The sequence below is a fragment of the Amblyomma americanum genome, chromosome 3 (assembly GCF_052857255.1).
Source record: "Amblyomma americanum isolate KBUSLIRL-KWMA chromosome 3, ASM5285725v1, whole genome shotgun sequence".
Taxonomy (NCBI): Eukaryota; Metazoa; Arthropoda; class Arachnida; order Ixodida; family Ixodidae; genus Amblyomma; species Amblyomma americanum.
Window position 1 is genome coordinate 175402450 of NC_135499.1, and position 19129 is coordinate 175421578.

The following is a 19129-nucleotide window of genomic DNA, read 5'->3' on the forward strand; positions in this document are numbered from 1 at the left end:
GTGGCAGCCTTCACCAGGGGTGATCCCCTGCTGTACCAGGTGAAGCAATGGATCCTGGAGGGCTGGCCGCGAGAACGGGTAGCCCTGAAGTATTCTGCATATTGGGTAAGACAAAACGAGTTGTCCGTACATCGTGACTGTGTACTCTGGGGGAGCCGCGTAGTTATTCCAGAGGCACTGCAGAAGCAAGTTTTAAGCCTTATGCATGCTAACCATCCAGGAGTGACGGCCATGAAGGCAATCGCTAGGTCGTACGTGTGGTGGCCGAAGATGGACGAAAAGATCGTCGAGTTTGTGAGGCACTGCACGCCATGCCAGGAAAACAGGCAGAGTGAACCAAGGACACCAACGCATTTCTGGACTAAGCCAGAACGACCGTGGAGTAGAATACACGTGGATTTCGCAGGACCCGTCCAGGGCGTGTTTTTTTTTGTGGTTGTAGACGCCCTGTCAAACTGGGCCGAAATTGAAGTGATGCCGTCTCTCCAGTCATCTGCAGTAATTGAAAAGTTTCGCAAAATGTTTGCAACACATGGTTTGCCCGACTTGGTTGTGTCGGATAATGGCACCGCTTTTGCAAGCAGAGAAACTCAGGCTTTCCTGAAACTGAATGGTATACGCTATATGTATGCGGCGTCGTACCACCCGGCGAGCAACGGAAGGGCGGAGCGGATGGTCCGAGAACTGAAGTGTGCGTTACGGAAACAGAGACAGGGCACCGTATTATGCAAGGTTGCACGATTTCTATTCAAACAGCACTCTACGCCGCACGCCGAGACCGGGAAATCTCCAGCCGAAGTCATGCTGGGCCGGAAGTTCAGGACCGCCCTATCCAGCCTTCGCCCGGATGAGAGTGACGCAAGCTGCCTTCGGCAGCCGCCACCACGAGGTTTCCAGTCTGGTGACGCTGTGTACGCGCGGAACTTCCGGCCAGGGCCCAAGTCGTTGTTTGCACGCGTGTCGCGACCGATAGGCCACGTCATGTACGAGCTGAGTACGGCAGACGGAGCTGTGCACCGACGCCACCGCAACCACGTTCGCAGAGCACGGTGCTCTGATCCCCGGACAACAGACCAGCCAACCTGTCCCTCGTTCGCTCTGCCGTCTGTCAAGCCGCGCACTGGGACCTCCGGAGCCCGAGACGTCTCAGCCGCTCCGGCGTTCCACTCGCCAACGTAACCCAGTGCGACGTTACGGCATCGATGACTAAGGGGGAAGGGATGTGGTAGATTGTGCAGTCACGCACTGTGACGTAGGTGTGCCACAAGAGAGCATGCGCCAGTTCTGTGCCTGTGTTGCTATCACAGGTTGTGCTGATAACGGGCCACCGCCGCAGCTATTTAAGCAGTCGTGTTCTTGGAATAAAGCGCTTTTGATTCTGTGCATTGTGACTCACGCGTCAGTCTGCTACAGAAATTAAAAAAAAATCGCGTAGCGGCAGGCTACACGCAGTGCCCGGCGTTAGAAGTGCGTAGACTATAGTGGACTATCAAAGGAAATAGTGCCGGGTTCAGTCTTAGTGCAGTGTCTGCCATTCGAATAGGCTCTCAAAGATTGTCTAGACGCCCATGGAGCCACCTTTATGTGCATTCATTGCAATGATGAGCAAAATGTGGTGATTTTGGATTTGGAAGGTCTTATTTTGTCCCGTGCACTGTCTCAATTTGCCTCATTCACTTTAAACAGAAAGAAGTAAAAATGAAATAAAATCTCCTCTAGCGCATTCCTTTTTGTAAAAGGGAGTGATCCAGAGGACAGTTTACTCACTTTCTTACTCCCATATGGGCGTATTATTCTTTATAGAGTGTTGGATGGGGCAAAACGGGGCATTTTGAAGTTTTAAATTTTAATAACTTTTACTCTGTTCCAATTCAGCTGGAATTTTCATATTTGGCGAACGGGACGCCAGCACAGTAGGAAGTAAATCGGCAGTGCTTGTTCTTAGATATCTGTGAATAAAATATAGTGCCGACGATTTGCAAATTTGTGTCGCATTTTGGCCCACTCTCCCGTAATGATGTCCTATAGCTGAAAGCAAGAATAAAAAATGGCCATGGGACGGGCTTGCAGTGCGGAGAAGAGATAGCCCGGGATTCTTTAGTGTTACAGAGTGGCATCTGAGACGAGGTAAACGTGGCGCGGAGTGGAAAAAATCATATGAAGCGATGAGATTAGAAAGTTTGCGGGTATATGTATTGTCGCAGCTTGCAGAGGATCTGTTTAGCCTTATTAGACGCTATGTGCCCAAATTCGCAATTCTGGCATTTTTATTGGTGCTTTACAGCTAACACTGACTCCTTCAAGAGGAAGTTAGCACTTTTGGTACAGCCAGGTGCTTTTCTTTTGCATGATCGCTTGAGGAACAATAATCATCATCAGCCTGACTACGCCCACTTCTGGACAAAATCCTCTCCCATGTCTCTCTAATTCACCATGTCTTTTGCTAGCTGTGCCCACCTCATGCCCTCAAACTTCTTAATCTCATCCGCCACCTAACTTTTTGCCACCCCCTGCTATGCTTGCCTTCTCTTGGAATCCACTCCGTTACCCTTAAGGACCAGCGGTTATCTTGCCTTTGCATTACATGCCCTGCCCAAGCCCATTTCTTCCTCTAGATTTCGACTATGATGTCATTAACCTGCGTTTGTTCCCTCATCCACTCTGCCCGCTTCTGGTCTTTTAACGTTACACCTATCATTTTTCATTCCATAACTGCCTGCGTTGTCCATAACTTGAGCTGAACCCTTTTCGTTAGCCTCCACGAATAATACTTCTCAAGAAAGTGGGCTTTATGGTAGCACCCCTTTCGCCATTTTCATACAGGAATATTTTGCCATCAGTAGCAATATTGTGTTTCTGGATTTCTAGCGTCACGTGTAAAAAAAGAAATATATCCCCAATCTCTCGAGTTCTCATTTGAAAAATCATTGTGTCCTGTACTGCTCCGCAGCTGGCACAGGACAAGGTTAATAGGAGTGATACGGGATAGGCATTTGCCCTGCAGTGGGCGTAGTTAGGATGATGGGGTTTATGATGCGTTTTGATGTCAGATGTTCTAACCATTGTGCCAGTTTTTGAGAAATTTTGTACGCATGCAAAAAATAAGGGGTGGTTTCTTTCGTTGGAAGCCTGAATATTTGGCTTTCTTGAGGCCTGCATTTATCTGCAGGGTTTGCGCGTCGTTCGGAACCAGATTTGGTTCCATATGTCCGCATACAACGAGCAATAATACAGTTGTAAATATCACCGAAGCTGTTTTAATATATACTGTCTTGCGCGAGCGCCTTTCATGTCGTTTCGAAGAAAGCAAGATATTTAAAAAATAGAAAAATTAGCTCTGGTTTAAACTTTGGTTAATCGTGGTGAGAAGCGAAGGCTTCCTTTGCATGGCTGCGTTCACAAACACCACACACACTGCCGAACGGATCGTCTGTAAAGCGTCGATGAAATGTACCTGTAACCGAGTCAGACTCGCTGAGTCTGGTCACAAAGTCGGTCTTTCGGCGCACGTCTCGCTTGAAACCATCTTCGCATCCAGTGCCGAAGTTGAAGAAACCCCCGACTCTGCGTCGCTTGTTAGAGGGGACGCTTCCAGATCACATGGCTGAATCAGCAGATGAATTAAGTTAAAAGGTCCTAGGCCAATCATCAATTTAATCTCCACCCGCCACGGTAGGGAGGTTGCTCACAGTCCGACGGGGCAGTTGCCACCTGCCACGGTGGGCAGATTGCGATGAGGTCAGTAGGTCAGTAGGTCACTAGTCCCCAGCGCCCGTGCGGGCAGCCAAAAGTGCGACTCTCCTTGATGACTTTGGGGTTTTGCTTTTTCCCAACTGCTCGAATTTATCCCCCATGAATGAATGAATGAATGAACGAATCAATCAATCAATCAATCAATCAATCAATCAATCAATCAATCAATCAATCAATCAATCAATCAATCAATCAATAAGCTGGATTTCAACGCTACAATATGTATCAAGGCTCCCGTAGTGGATTACCCCGGGTTTCCCTGAAAGTTCGTCCAAATTTTAGCACGCATGTTTCGTGCTGCAATGTCGTCACTTTGATGACAGCATGGGGCCTGCAATCTCGGTCATGGAAGAAGCACGTCACAGCCGGTGACCTGGTGCGGCTGGAAATTACGCTTTTTTATGAGCGCGCCTATATCCTGCGGTGGTCTTTGTAATCAGAGGAGAAAAGTTAATAGCGGAAGAAATTTTGTAATCATATTATAAAGGACCTTCACGTGCGACATTAAGCGGCTCAAAAAACAAAGCGCGTGAAGGAAATGCAGTGATGCATCCAACCACATCTCCATGCAACTTGAAAACGAAAAGGAAAGAAGTCATTAAGCGAGTGGGACTGCGTAAACCTTTCAACGCACGAGCACTGGACTTCTGGATGGGGACGCGTGAATGGGACGGGGCGGACACATGATGACGGAGATGACATACAGAGACCATACCTGTCAACCAAAAAGGTGCACCTGTATCCCGTGTCTGGCGAAACTGCCGGCCTTTCTGGCTCTCGTCAACGGTCGGCTTTTCCTTGTGGGCGTTTACCTTGATCTCGTATAGATGATAATCTCTGTCGCATACTTACTTTTCTGCCAGAGAGCCGCCGTCTCTCCACGCCCCAGTCGAGAGTGTGAAAGAAAGCCTTTGTATTGCTCTCGACCTTTGGTAACCGATTGTGCAAATGGCGCGCAGCTCCGGAGAATGCGAATGCGAGGGGAGTAAAAAGAAAGAACTACAGCGAGCGAGCGTAAAGTCACGCACATCTTCGAGCGAGTGTTATCGGCGTTTGCTCACGTATGGGGAGCGCAAGGAATGGAGTCAAATGGGCGCTTGCTAGGGGCACATCGTTGTGTTATCTTCTTTCTCCCGGTATCTGGACCAACCTGCGCGGCTTTTAATCAGTGTTCAGTGCTAAGCGTCGCGAAGTTCGACTGAGACGAATTGGAGCTCTCTCTGTGTCACAGATAGTCAGGTTTTCTGAGCGCGCGATAATATCGCACGCACTTCGAACGAATCTCTCAGTAAGCTTTCAGCGCTCCTAATGGAAAGGAGGTGATGAGCTCACGATTGGGAAGGGGAGGAATTGAGTGAAATATGAAAAGCGTCTCTGCCTTCAGGTACATTTAAAAAAAATGACTTTAATCGGAAGGCTTATTAGACAATCGCGGTGGGTGTACAGCCACCACTGCAAGGACGTGAAAGAAAAATCATGCTTTACATTGTGCGATATCCAACAGTGGACTGTATAACAAAATAACCGGGTTGAAAGTGCATCGTAGCCCTCTGTCTCAAATTCATCCTCGACGCAGGAGAGAGAGAAAGTGAAGCTTAAATATAGGAAAGGCGAGAGGTCGTCCGGCAGAGACATGACCCTGGCCTAGCTGCTAGTCCACCTGGGGGAAAGACCGTCGCATTAACGTTGGGCCTGGCGTGCCAACCCGAGAAATAAGCTTGGACGAAGTATGGTTAAACAGCTTTTTCGCAAGCTGTATCACAAATTTGTTTGCGCCAGTATACCACTACGCACTAAAGGACAAACTCAAGTTGACATCCTACAGCTGAAATCACGAGGACGAAATGGACATGGGCAGACTTGTAATACGAAGAGCAGACAGTCTACGGTCCTTTACAATAACAGCTGGATTCCAAGGGAAGTGGAACGTTTCCGGAGGCGGCAGAGTCTGGCATAAAGACATGCGATTAGCGAACTCGTTCTGTATAGGGCTAATCGGAGCTCAACGGGAAAGGGCCTAGACCGCGGTGTACACAACTTGCATCATGAATATGACGCTGACGCCGCCGCCGCCGCCGACGACGACGATGATATGGACGCTTGTACGCCCTCCATGTAAATTATCAGTTGAAAGTCTACAGATCATCGTATATGCTGACAGCGCGACTGGTATTTTGCATGTTCCTGAGCGGGGTGAGTAGACCTTTCGTTTCCGCCTCTTTGGAGCTTTGGGGTGTCACAAAAGGCTAACTACACGGGACTTTTGAGAAACTCTGCACTTGCTGCCGTACTGACTCGGTCCTTGGGAAATCATCCGCGAATGAATAGGGCGGGACATCGTCTCGGCAGTTGGTCGTGTGTCGGCTTTCGATGTCGGCAAGGTTCTGAAGCGGCAATGCCCTCATTGAAGACTACAATTGCTATAGAGGCTTGCCTATCGCCATGCTACATTCTTTGAACATTTACAGCGCAGTGCACAGACTCGACGCCCCCAAGCCCCTCTGAAGAGGAACGACCGCTGACACCTGGCTGCGGGTGAGTGAACACTTTCCCATTCTTTTCTTCTTGCCAGCTGTCTACTTGTCTTTAGCTGCGTCTTTCGATCGGGGCCTTGTCTCGGCGTGCGTCTGGCCGGCTTGACTCTCCTCACTTGCAGAACGATAAACGAACCAGCGCTTCCGCCTAATCAGTATGCCGGCGGTTTCTACAAGCTGCCTAAGATTCTTGTTTCGCACCGAGAGCTGTATATGGCAGGTTCGGCGAAATCATGTCGTCTTCGGCGGCTGCGGAGTCGTTCGCACTCTCCTCTTTTCTCCACCCACCTCTCTCCCGTTCTCTCGTTGCGCTTGTCACGGCGGACGACCGCCTTGTATGGATGTATGAGCGGTGGTGCATGGCTGAACGTGAGGACTAACGCATCCCGTACGCCACTACTCTTCCCACCCTTCAACACTCCCGCATCCTAACACTCGTGTACTAAACGCTCGTGCTGATATCGACATTTCGCTCCAACCCAAGTGTGGCCGAAATTTGCATTACCATAAGGGCAAACGTCCGAAGACAAGTTTCTCATTACAAAGCTTTCTCTCTCTCGACGTCTCAGTAACCACCTGACCAAGTGCAGGAATGGCTTGTCTGGAGCTCCGTACTCGCTCATATTTAAAAGTTTATTATTTTTATTTTCGTACCCTCAGAACCCGGAATTGTCTTACAAAGAGGAGGGGGAAGGGGTGTTTCGTATGAAATAATGAAAGTCTTCGCAGTACCGGAAAGTGCAAAAAAACAGGTAGTTGCGGCTCGGCAAGGGAGTTCACTGCTTAGCGATCGTTACTACAGGAGAGTGCGCACTCACTTGCCCAGTGGTTGCTGCAATTAATTTTTGCCTTATTTAATGACCACAAGGCTTTTGAACAGAATGTTAATTAGGAAGCTTAGAACGATAACTATGCTGCTTGGTGGTCAGTTCATGGGCTAGTTCACGCAGGTATCTGACGAGGTCATGTGGCTGCTCCAGGGGATGGGAATGCATAGAGGGAACAGGAGAGTACTGCATCCGTACAAAATATCTGAGAACGTTGCCCAGGAATTATGGACAAGCGCTTCTTGTTTGTGCTGCTGCTTCCACGTGGCGCTGAGCATCAGAAATTCCGGCGGGAATTCGAATGTTTGCTACACCCCATTCATTTCCTATTGGTGTAAAAAGTCTTCGATGTGAGTGCTTAAAGGGGAGGATTTAGTTTTATCTAAATTACAATGAAAATATTCCCATTCACTAACGTGATGTTCGCTGCTGGCGACCGACAGATACCACCATGATGTCCAGACATGAATAGAAAGTAATAATGTTCTGGTAGGACCACATAACGGGTTCCGAAGTGGTAGGCGCTTAGATGATAGCCTTTTTTGTTTTCCCAATGTATTGATACAGCTAAGGCGGCAAACACGCATCTATATATAGCCTTCCTGGACATAAGCGCTGCGTATGACAACTTAAATTTGGAACTCCTCTGGACCATACTCAAAAATGAAGTCATCGGTCATGAGATAATAGAATTGCTCAAAGAAATATACCGAGATAATAGAGTTTAAGTTGCATGCCAAGGGATAAAGAGCCCGACAATAGATGAGGTACACAAATAATTAACGCAGGGTTGTCCGTTATCACCGCTGCTTTTCATAATTCATGCGATAAATATGGAAAGTAGGTTACTAAAAGTAATCTAGATTATAATCTCGCATACAAACTAGGCAGAATGCTCGTAGAGCAGTGACTGCCAGGGTTGATGATGATATTGCACTATTAGATGATAGTCAGGACGATTTACCGATTGCATGGTTAGTACTTGTCGAGACGAAGGCGACGCAACAGGCTTTCCTTTTAGCTCAATTAAGTCAGCTTTGATGATATTCAACAATTCCAGTGATAAGGTAATAACACCACAACATAACCACAAATGAGGCAGTAAAGGGCGACATGGGCTCCATGGTCATCGATCAAAGCACGGGAAGCTCGCAGTAAAATATTCTGTGATCGCCTGAGGGAATTCGACAGTAACATGTGAGCGGCTTAGGTGACGTAGGATCACACTCAAGGGTGAAATACGTGCTGTGTGCGGTAAAGCCTTAAAAAAAGTTAGCATACTGCCTCGAATCTTTGTGCTGTTAGTTCGTTCACGCTCAAAGCCGCCTGCACGCGGCTTTCATTCTGTGACGCGATATGCGACCGGGCTTCTCTCGATTCATCGCGGCCAGGCGCTACTGATTCCACATTTGTCCAAACTGTCGTTGCTGCTTTCAGTTCCTTATTTCGAAGATTCCTTGTCAGCATCAAATTTTGCGTGCCCAAAAAATTCCGGCATTCAGTTGGGCGGCCGCCGAGCGCGTGCACTTGTTACTACGCCGCCGCCGAGTTATTCAGTACTTTGTTTGCGCAGGTCCGCCCTGTAAACATTCTTTTAGAAGCCCTTTTCACTTTCTTTTTGACTGCCGGACTGCCGTCACTACTATACGAGATGGAAGTTGGTGAAGGCGACGATGTGCAATGCACTGCGCGAGAATGTGTTGCAATTTAGCACCCACCCACCCACCCACCCTTCCACCCACCCTTCCATCCATCCATCCATCCATCCATCCATCCATCCATCCATCCATCCATCCATCCATCCATCCGTCCGTCCGTCCGTCCGTCCGTCCGTCCGTCCGTCCGTCCATCTGTCCATCCGTACGTCCGTCCGTCCGTACGTACGTACGTACGTCCGTGAAAGGTGTACAAGACCACTGGTAATGAATTCCCGTCATGAAATACGAATAAATCAACGAGCAGGAAAATTCTCACAACTGATTTCTGCTCTTTATTATCTCGAGGTTGAATGTCGGGGAAGCAAGCAACAAATTCATCTGAATTGGCCTCTGCAATTCTGAAATATTTTCTCCCGAGACGCTTTCGGCAGTATTTAGTGCACACTTTTTGTGCGCGTATAATTCTCGTCATACGACATGTTTACTTCCACACTCCTTGAAGCTTTCATTGAAGTTGTTCTTTCTAGCTTCTTCGTGTAAACACGCCTTGTGTCGGCCGCATTGTTTTGTCGGCCTTTTGTCGGCCACGCGCTCTCAGCACAGTCTATCTCCGCTGGTTCTACAACCACCTTGCTAGCAATAATTTTATTCACAGAACATAACACAGTTTGAATAGCTGCTTTACATTACGTCCGCGTACTTCCTACACCCGGCGAGTTCCTACGTATGACTAAACACACTAATGAAAATCTCGCATTTAAAACTCGAGTGCTTCATTTTGTTTACGCTTCAAAACGTTCACTGTTCTTCGCTCATGCTATTCACTATTTTCGTTCACAATCAGTGTATTTCACTACAGGTCGCATGATTTGCAAAACTTCTTGCTGTCAACGGTCTAGCGGTGTGAGTTTGCGTGCCCACTGCGCAGGTTATGAGCTGCAAAGTTCCCGTTATACTGTTTCTTAACGCGTGACGTCTGCCACCCTCTGGAACTTTAGTTGACTGTAACCTGCCTAAGTAGTGATGATAAAAGTAATTGAGGAGACTAAAACAGAGTTTGACTTCATAGTTCTACTGATAACACTGCAATGATGTAATAAAAGCATGAGGATTGCAACGTTAAAATCCAGGAACGGCACAAAATAGAGAACTAAAACGTGCTTGGTATAAATAATCTTAAAATAAAGGAAAGTTGGGCTAGTTGGTTTCGCATATGCATGGTAACGCAAGACAGCGAGGATGACAGACTAGGAGACAGGATGAGCGCTCGTCCCGTCTTTTAGTCTGTCAACCTTGCTGTATTGCACTACCAGGTATGTATAAATATCCTGTATAAGTGATTTCGCGCGCAAAGTTAGCTCAACTGTGTCTCTGTGCTATCCAGTAAGCACTTCAGAGGACTAAGGCCAAAGCCTATTTGACATTCCACATTAGGCCATAGGCACCGTCTCCATATCGGCGACACTGAGAACTCTTAGTGGCTCCTGCTGCGCTTTTTCTTCTTCAGGCTCCTGCATTGAAGAGAGGCAGTTAAATGCTGGTCAGATGCCACCATTAAAACACTCCAGAAAACAAAAATGGCAACAAACCCGACACCTTCCTTTAAAACATTGTTTTGAGCGCAAAAAGGACAAGATTTGCTCCAACTGTGTTCCATTTCTTGAGCAGATCTATGTGGTGGACGCTTCCTGGCATAAACATGTTTGTTGCTAACCGCTGGGAACACTCGTAATTTGGCGAAATATTAACCATATGTATCTAGTCTCTTTCTGATAGCAAAACCTATGGCACAATAGCCTATAGCGGCGCCAGCGGTGTCACTTCTCCATTTTGAGATCACTACCATAATCTTCTCACTCGCGAATCATCATCTTAGAATTGCGATACTGAGATCGTTATTTAATTTATCGCGGGGTCGCGACGCGGCGATTGCTTATACTAGGCAATAGCTTTGCTTGGAAAAGGAGGGACAACTGCAGGGGCGGAACATCCGCAACTGTGTCATTCTGCCAAATAGTTCGAACGCACGACGATGCGCCTGGCCAACTGGCCGCCTGGCTTGGAGCATTGTTTTCTGCACGGCGGCTTCACTCCGTCACTGGTGTAGCTAGCGCCATCTATGGAAGCTTCTTGTAACAATACGTGCCTAGCAAATCCTCTTTAATCAATTCAATTGTTTCTTTCCCTAAGTTCATAACGTTTAAAGTGCCAATTGCGTTAGAAATTTGACTTAAATAACGAATATTGAGAATATACGATGTTTTAAGAGAAAGCAAATTAACTGCCAGTAGGGACTATACACCGCAGCGTAGGAAGAGGGGGCGTGTTTCGGCTCCGTAACTTCCGCTGCATTTCCAGAAAAAAATTACGCGGAGTATTTAGGTGTGCTCAGTAGAGGCCAGGCAGGTAATGTGCTGCTACTGGGAACAAAATATTAGTGCGGCTTCCTAAACGGCGTTCTTCCGGCTTAGGTATGTAGTGCTACTGTCTGGTCCATGTCGCACATGTTTGCGGCTTAATTCTCACGTTATGGTACTCTTGTTTTACTCTGTGGAGGTGTTCGAAATCCATGTTTTATGAAACCAGCGCAAGTGGGTCACAGTGGCAATTTTTTGGAGGAGGAGGTAAAATATTTATTCGATGCCAGTACTAGGGCTCCACGAAAATGTTCTCTTGCTCCATTAAGGCATGTTCGTCATCCGCCGAGTCCGAGCGAAGTCAAACACTCCAGGAGGAAAGGGGAGGGTAAATGAATAACAGGATCTAATTGTAACGGTAGCGGCAATTCCTCGTAAGTTGAAGATTGATTGATATGCTCACGACTTCTGCTTTGTCACCTAGAGCTGGGTGCTACCGCCTTGCGATTCGCTAAGCATTGTTGTAATATTATAGGGAGAACGGAGCTGGAGCATGGAAGCAAAATTTTACTCTCTTCTGTCTGAGTTGTTTGACTTGACATCTGTATGCCAATGCAGCGCTCTATAGCTAGCTTTGCGTACGCTGGTCATTCATTTCAATTAAGCCTCGAAAGGACATCGAGGTTCGCAGTCCAACGAGAAGTGTTCCACGACCGTTATGTTTGCCGGACTTGCAAGTATCACGCTCAGAACTGCACGTTTGGCGGTGCAATCGGCAACAAATGAAGCATGGGTGTGCGATGATGCGGCAAAGCGCGCATTCTTCGAGAGATGGAAAAAGCTTGAAAGCAGCACACGCATCCTCACGCCTCTCATCGGACTGTCCAATTGCAAAAAAAAAAAAATAGGGGACACCTAATGTCCGCCTTCAAGGTATGGCGTGATAGCGTTACTGGGTTAATGCCCATATATGAGAAATTACTCATTCTCTACTTAACAGTCACAGATCGCTGGGCGTCCTCGTACCATTCCAGGCGCAGTGGTGCCGCGGTTAAGCGATGCGCCACTGCCCCGACAGGTGGCTGTTTCTAACGCAGCCGCCTGTGGGGCTTGTGAGACTCAGGTTGATCTTCCCGAGCAACCTCTCGCGACCAGTCACTAATTTAACTGCCACGTGCCATGGTGGGCAGTGTGTTGACAATCCGGTGGGCAGGTTGTGATGACCTCCCAAGGTCACATGACCTATGTGGACCTCCTAGGTTGCTTCTCTTGCTCAAGCCGCCGACGACGGCGACGTTGGGTTTTTCGCTGGACGGGATTCTTAGCGCTATCGCGTGAAATATCTCCCGGCACACTGACGTAATACCGATTATCTTCGACGCCATGCGTTCGGTATCGAATTAGACTCATTCTCAATAGGGCCACGCACCCAAAAGCATTTCTAAGGTAAATGCCCCTTTCTTGTTGCAAAAAAAAAGGCTTGCCTTTTGCGCTTTTGTTTTCTTGATGTATGCGCGTAAACTTCCAAAGCTTTTGTTAATCTCTTCGCATGTTTGTAGGCCTACTCCTGCCAAGTTTTTTTTTATTATTCGAAAAGTGTGCCATGAGGCATAAGTTGAAAAAAGGGGAAGGAATGCGGGAGATAGAAATTTAAAAGAAAGAGTGAAAACCCGTTGCCATGAGGTAGTCGCAGAGGTTGCCGATGAAATGATTGTTCATAGTCCACTTCACATAGTCACTTTCGCGGTTCCGCCGCAGGCCGACCTCTCTGAGGAGCAATTTTCTAATAGCAGCCATCGCGCACGTCCACAACAAGTGCCGCACATCACAAATGTCCGGTGCAGCGCCACAGTGAGGGCAACTGTCAATGGCTGGCATATATTTTGCACGCGTGACCGATGACGGACAGATGGTGTCAGAGCCGCCCCTGCCCGAATCCGGCGCACGGATACCTCCTCCTGCCGAGTAAGACTACGGGGGAGAGGGTGCGAACACGGAGGAATTAGATAGAGCGCGTGTTCGCTGGCGCAGAACTTCGGAAGCGGAAACGTGGGACAGGAACGGGTCTGGGGGAAGAGGGGAAGGTGGCGGGTCGCCTGATGTGTGAAGATAAGTCATAGCATCCGCTTGAATGTTATGTGGATCCTGAGCATGGTCGAGAATCCAGTGTGTGCACAGAGGACATGGGTACTTTGCGCAGAGCACATGAATTGATTGTGAAATCTGGAATGTGCATCGAACAGCCTTAAGCTCTTTAACGGCGGCGCGGGAGTCGGTGTAAATATGAACTTTATTGAATGTGGGAACGAGCGGAAGGGAAGCAATGGCATTATAAATGGCTTGAAGTTCCAATGCCAGGGGAGCACACGTATCCGCGGTATACGTCGCGCGAAAGTTGAGATGCGGATGAGATGAAATATACACAGCAGTAACTCCCCTCTCTGCAGAATGTGACGCATCCGTGTACAATATGCACCCTTCAGGCAGGTACGCGGCTGATACCAACGGGTAAACAGTGGGGCGAATGTCGGTGAGCTGGCAATATGACCACGGAGGAAGTGTCTTTAATTTGGAGAGACTGTTTTCGAGCTCTGTTCGCCACCCATTGGTCGATGAGTTCACTGAGTCTATTAAGTTGGGCGAACTCCTGTATGGGTGTTAAACGAGGCCGATATGCTATGGCGCGCATAGCCTCACGATTGATAGCTTCATGGGAGTCCCACTGTCTGCGGGTGAGCCGTTGAAATTGTGCCTGATATACTATCCGTGGCTGAAGAATAGAGCGCACAAGCTGGCGGGCCGTATGAGCACGTGCGCCACCAGAGCGCATAGCTATGCGACGAATGAGGCCTAGAGTAGCGTGAGCCGTTCCTGCCCAGTTGTTTGCTGCATCCAACGTACTAATCTACGTATAAGTGTTCTGGAACACGGGAGCCACAGAAAAAAAAAGAACCAGAATGGCTAAGGTACCGCTTAACTCGCACAATACATTGCAAAGCTGTCCCGCGGTGGAGTTCCCGGCGCTGTTTTATTAAAGCTAAAGCTTTACTGGCCGCGAACTCGAGATTTCGCCGTGGCTGTGCTCCGAGGAGGCACATGACATCACAACGCGCGCCTCGCCGCGGATATTCCTCTCTCTTTCTCCCCCTCGCTCCCTGGTCACGACTGCGCATGCGCCACTAGTAGCACCGAGCCACAGGTGTTCCGCCGCTGCGCAGCGTCGCGCCTTTCTTCAAAATCCAACTTTCAATTTTCTCTTTCTACTTTCCCTCCATCCTTAATAATAATTGGTTTTTGGGGAAAGGAAATGGCGCAGTATCTGTCTCATATATCGTTGGACACCTGAACCGCGCCGTAAGGGAAGGGATAAAGGAGGGAGTGAAAGAAGAAATTTATCTCTTCCTTTGCAGCGCGGTTCGGGTGTCCACCGAGATATATAAGACGCTTACTGTGCCATTTCCTTTCCTCAAAAACCAAGCAAAACAAGTGAGCCGACGGCGTTCATGGAGTTCATTGGCGTTGGCAACTTTGCAAAGTCCGTTCATTTTCAAGAAAGGAAAAGCGCACAACCGGCTCAGTGGGTCAGTGGAGACCGCAATCTCGCTTTCATGTACGTGGCGTTGGTGTCCAACTGCAAAAGCCTGGTTTGATTGAGTTCCGCACACTGCATAGGCAACGCGCCCTCCCTGCCACCCTGAGGTAGCATGCAGTTAATGGTTGATCGCGAGAGATTGATCACCAAATGAACGCTGCAGCGTAGCTATTGCTGCAGTGCCGCATGTCAGCCACAACGCTGTCAGCGCTAATGCATTCAGGTCACATCTCCCTCTCACCACCGCCACATGTATCAAAGCGCGAATGAGGCGTCCGCATGTCCAGGGAGCCAGTTATGTGCCCCTCCTTTTTTCAAAGCGATCGCTGTCTAGAGCATTGTCAACGCCAACGCCAACGAACGCAGTGAACGCCGACATCTTTCGCTTTGTGTATCCTGGATTAGCTGAGCTAATCCTCCTTATTTTTTTTTTTGCGAGCACACTCTTCACCTGTTAGCAGGCGTTTAGCAGGCGGGGATTCTGTCACGGCCCGAGCATGACCAAGGCACCAGCTAGGCCAGATGCTTTCCTCTTACGTTTGAGATACTCGCGGACATATCCTGCTTTCATCTGGCAACGATGTTCGGTTTGACCGCGATTCCTCTATAGCGGCCTGGCGTTCCTCCTCATGTAAGGGAGGATTTTACTTTGTCGACGCTTCTTCTCAAGCTCACTGCACGTCGTTTCGGCTGCTGACTACGGCTGACCTTACGGTCCCGCGTCTGCCATGAAGAGGGCGTTGCACGCCTCGTGCGACCTCCAGTGTGAACTACAAAGCGAAGAGACCAAGAGAGCGTGTGGAACGCTTGTGGTCGTTAGGCAGCCGAGGAAACCATCACGTGACCACAGCCTTCACGCGCCTTGCGCTACCTTCGTCGTCTTCAGGTAAGGCGCGCGCTGTACCGTGACTATAGGGACGGATCACCAAAGGCCCTCGCGACTGAGCTCCACATAACAGATTTTCGCGTTCGGTGAAGGCGAAACGCAAAAGGCGTCCGTGCGCTGTGCGATATCAGTGCTCGTTGAAGATTCCCAGCTGGTGGAAATTATCCCGGAGTCCTCCACTATGGCACCTTTTTCTCTCCTTTTTCACTCCCACCTACCTCCCTTCCCACGCGGCTCGGTTGAAGTGTCCACCTTGAAATGAAGCAGTTACTGCGCCTATTTCCTCAAAACCGATTTCTCAATTTTCACTGCCCCGCCGCGGTGGCTCAGTAATTAGGGCGCTCGACTACTGATCCGGAGCTCCCGGGTTCGAACCCGACCGCGGCGGCTGCGTTTTTATGGAGGCAAAACGCTAAGGCGCCCGTGTGCTGTGCGATGTCAGTGCACGTTAAAGATCCCCAGGTGGTCGAAATTATTCCGGAGCCCTCCACTACGGCACCTATTCTTCCTTCCTTCTTTCACTCCCTCCTTTCCCCCTTCCCTTACGGCGCGGCTCAGGTGTCCTAGGATATACGAGACAGATACTGCGCCATTTACTTTCCCCAAAAAACTAATTATTATTATTATTATTAATTTTCGCTGAACAAATAAGGAAATCGTGCCTGCCTGGAGGCGCTGGTTCACATTGAAGGTAGCGATGTGCACAGCATTTCTTTCCTGCATTCCCATCTTTTCAGTGTCTCGAAAACTTTTGCGGGCACCTGCACGTACTCGTGGCAGGCCCATTCATTATGCAGTCCGTGCACAGGTTGCTATCTTGCTCTGTAGTGACCGATGAGACCTCGATGCTCATTTCTTGCACGTGACCATGAAGTGCGAACATCACTTCTAGCTTCTGTCTTCAAAAATTGGCAGCGTCATATCGCCAGACATTTTTAGAGTTTCCACAGGCCTTCGAAGACGCCCGTAAACTGTCATTTGATTCGTCTCAATCTGGCAATTATTGGGCATCTCTCTAAATCGGTATTATTTCCTCGCCATCTGTACTCCTTTAGGCGTCTACGAACGGGCCCAAATGCCATTTCAATGTAAGTCTTAACAGCGATTGTGGCATTCGATACACTCTCATTTAATCCAACAAGAAATGAGGCCGTTAGCTTGAGCGCTCGGGCTACCTAAAATAGATCGTTTGAAATCAGTGTCATGGTTGCCAGATGGCAAATACCATGAAGCACCTCTGTGACATCCGCAGTACTGCAAACGTTTTGCCATTCTACTATCCTCCTTTTTTTGCAGCAAAACACAAGTCTACAAGTCAACAAATAAAGAGACCAGTGTTCTCATGTGCACTAGGCCATGGGCAGTAGCAAAGCCGAGTTACAGGATCGAAGTTGGCTTGAGCTTTCGTTGATGTGAAAATGGCGTTCAAGTAAGTAAACGCGGCACGTTCCTAGACTATCGTTACCGTATTTCGCTGGCGTTGCCGCTACCATCGGGTGCTACTCTGGGGCATGCTTGTTGCGCGCGCACGCGCAATTGATGAACCATTTTAGATTGGTTTAGTTTGGTTTATGGGGGTTTAACGTCCCAAAGCGACTCAGGCTATGAGAGACGCGGTAGTGAAGGGCTCCGGGAATTTCGACCACCTGGGGTTCTTTAACGTGCACTGACATCGCACAGTACACGGGCCTCTAGAATTTCGCCTCCATCGAAATTCGACCGCACGGCCGTGATCGAACCCGCGTCTTTCGGGCCAGCAGCCGAGCGCCATAACCACTCAGCCACCGTGGCGGCTGAACCATTTTAGAGGAACGCTCGCTGTATACGTGTAGACGCGGCCAGCGCCCTACAGTAGCGGTATTCGATAAGGGCATGCTAAAACGTTATACACTTCATTCGTGGCCCGATCAATTAGCACTTGAACGCAGAGGAGAATTAATTGGAGTGCTGATTAGAGTGACAGGGAGTCGTGCTGGGTTTTATTTGTCGTGCGCAAATGACTGCGAGTGGAGCGGCGTAACAATGGGTCCCGCTGATGACCACTTCCTACCCAGAGTATGTTCTCTGTACTGTTCCCGCTGTGGCTCGCAGTTCATGCGAGTCAGTGGCAGTGCTACTCCGGGTGCTTGAGCCACAGGGATCGGTCTGCGAGTTATTGCGCGAGAAAAAAAAAAACAGTCACGTAGGTTCTCAGGCTAGCCAAAATAATAAAGCAAGTAACACTCCCTGCTTCCCAAACACCTAGAACCATGCAGCCATATAAACATAACCATGTAACCCATAACCAAAATGCCATATGCAAGACATAACCCGTAACCATAAAACCATAACCGTATGACCTATGCAGGGTTGCCGTTGGTGACTACTTTGCGCCAATCTGGATACTTTGAGGCCCCATCTGGCGATGAAAATTTTAGATGGGCCCCCTGGCTACTTTCTGGATAATTTGAAGTTTTCTTTTAGCGTATTTAACAGCCTTTTTGTTTTGTAATTGCCTATATAAGAGCAAGCAAGCATAGAGACAACCAATTATCTCCGAGCTCCTCTGTCGACATGCGCCGAAGGCGCAGCCATGGATGCACCCATATGGATGGTGTAAACGCTACGAAACGCTAAAACCCGAAAAGCACAATGCTGTCCAGAAAATACTCGTGCCGCCCAAGGTGGCCACCGTCTGCCAAAGGAAAGCACGCAAGTATAGAAAGCGCAAGTTCCGAGAAGAATGGCGAAAGGACAAGAAACTTGTGTGGATGCTAATGTAGCCATTCGCTGTGCTTGTGTGGATGCCAATGAGTAATTACTGCTTTATTACAAATCTACACCACCTTGGGAGAGTCCCCTAAACTTTGGACCAATACCGTTCCCATTTCGAGTTGTTGATCTAGTTCTCGCCCTACGATCTGCTAGCCGTCCTGGTTAGCGCTGCTGGCAGAGCGATTGTTCCTGACAGGCGGTGGTCCCGGGTGCAAACCCCGGACCAGAACCAATTTTTCTTCATCTACGAAGCTTATGTAAAACCTCTATGGTTTTCCTTTTCAGCCGTGTAAGTAGCATTTGGGTGGATGCTAACGAGTAATTACTCCCTTATAACAAACCTACTGCAGCCTGGGGGATTCCCCTAACAGGTCAACAAAAACGATATGTGTTGTAGATAAGCTACGTGCACGTGCACTGAACTTTTAATAATTTATTTATTTATCTGCAACATTCCTATAGAAGACCAAGCAAAATCGGCCCAAATCGTCGTGCTCTTCAGTGTGTTTCTTGCGTTGATTCAACATGCTGTTATTTATTGTTCATTAATAAAATCTATTTCATAATATAGCTTTTGTCCTATTCAGCTACAAATTCGGCGCTAAAATTAACTGGAATAGCTCCTTTGGCTAGTTTTAGCTTGAGTTCTGGCTCCTTTAAAATCTGTACAACGGCAACCCTGGACCCATGTCTCATATAACTTATAACCATACTCCCATATAATTGTAAATATGCTGGCCCACATGACCAACAGATGTTCGGGCGCCC

General features: G+C 48.4%; 2 protein-coding genes across 9 annotated transcripts in view; both read right to left on the minus strand.

Moving 5' to 3' along the window:
* Positions 1-4607, minus strand: part of LOC144125479 (sodium-coupled monocarboxylate transporter 2-like) — a 53133-nt gene extending 48526 nt beyond the window's left edge. The window contains exon 1 of one of the 2 annotated variants that reach the window (XM_077658869.1): positions 4469-4607. The gene's annotated coding sequence lies outside the window, so the exon portion shown is untranslated. The remainder of the gene's footprint in view (positions 1-4468) is intronic. The other variant, XM_077658870.1, reaches the window with a different exon arrangement.
* A 4474-nt stretch (positions 4608-9081) lies between these two features.
* The window catches only part of LOC144125480 (sodium-coupled monocarboxylate transporter 1-like), a 52881-nt gene continuing 42833 nt past the window's right edge, over positions 9082-19129 (minus strand). For 4 of the 7 annotated variants that reach the window (XM_077658878.1, XM_077658876.1, XM_077658877.1 and 1 more), the window contains exon 16: positions 9082-10283. In XM_077658878.1, the coding sequence (XP_077515004.1) occupies positions 10203-10283 (81 nt within the window). In that variant the 3' untranslated portion in view covers positions 9082-10202. Of the gene's footprint in view, positions 10284-17576; positions 17753-19129 lie in introns of those variants that run through there. The other 3 variants (XM_077658873.1, XM_077658872.1, XM_077658874.1) reach the window with 2 other exon arrangements.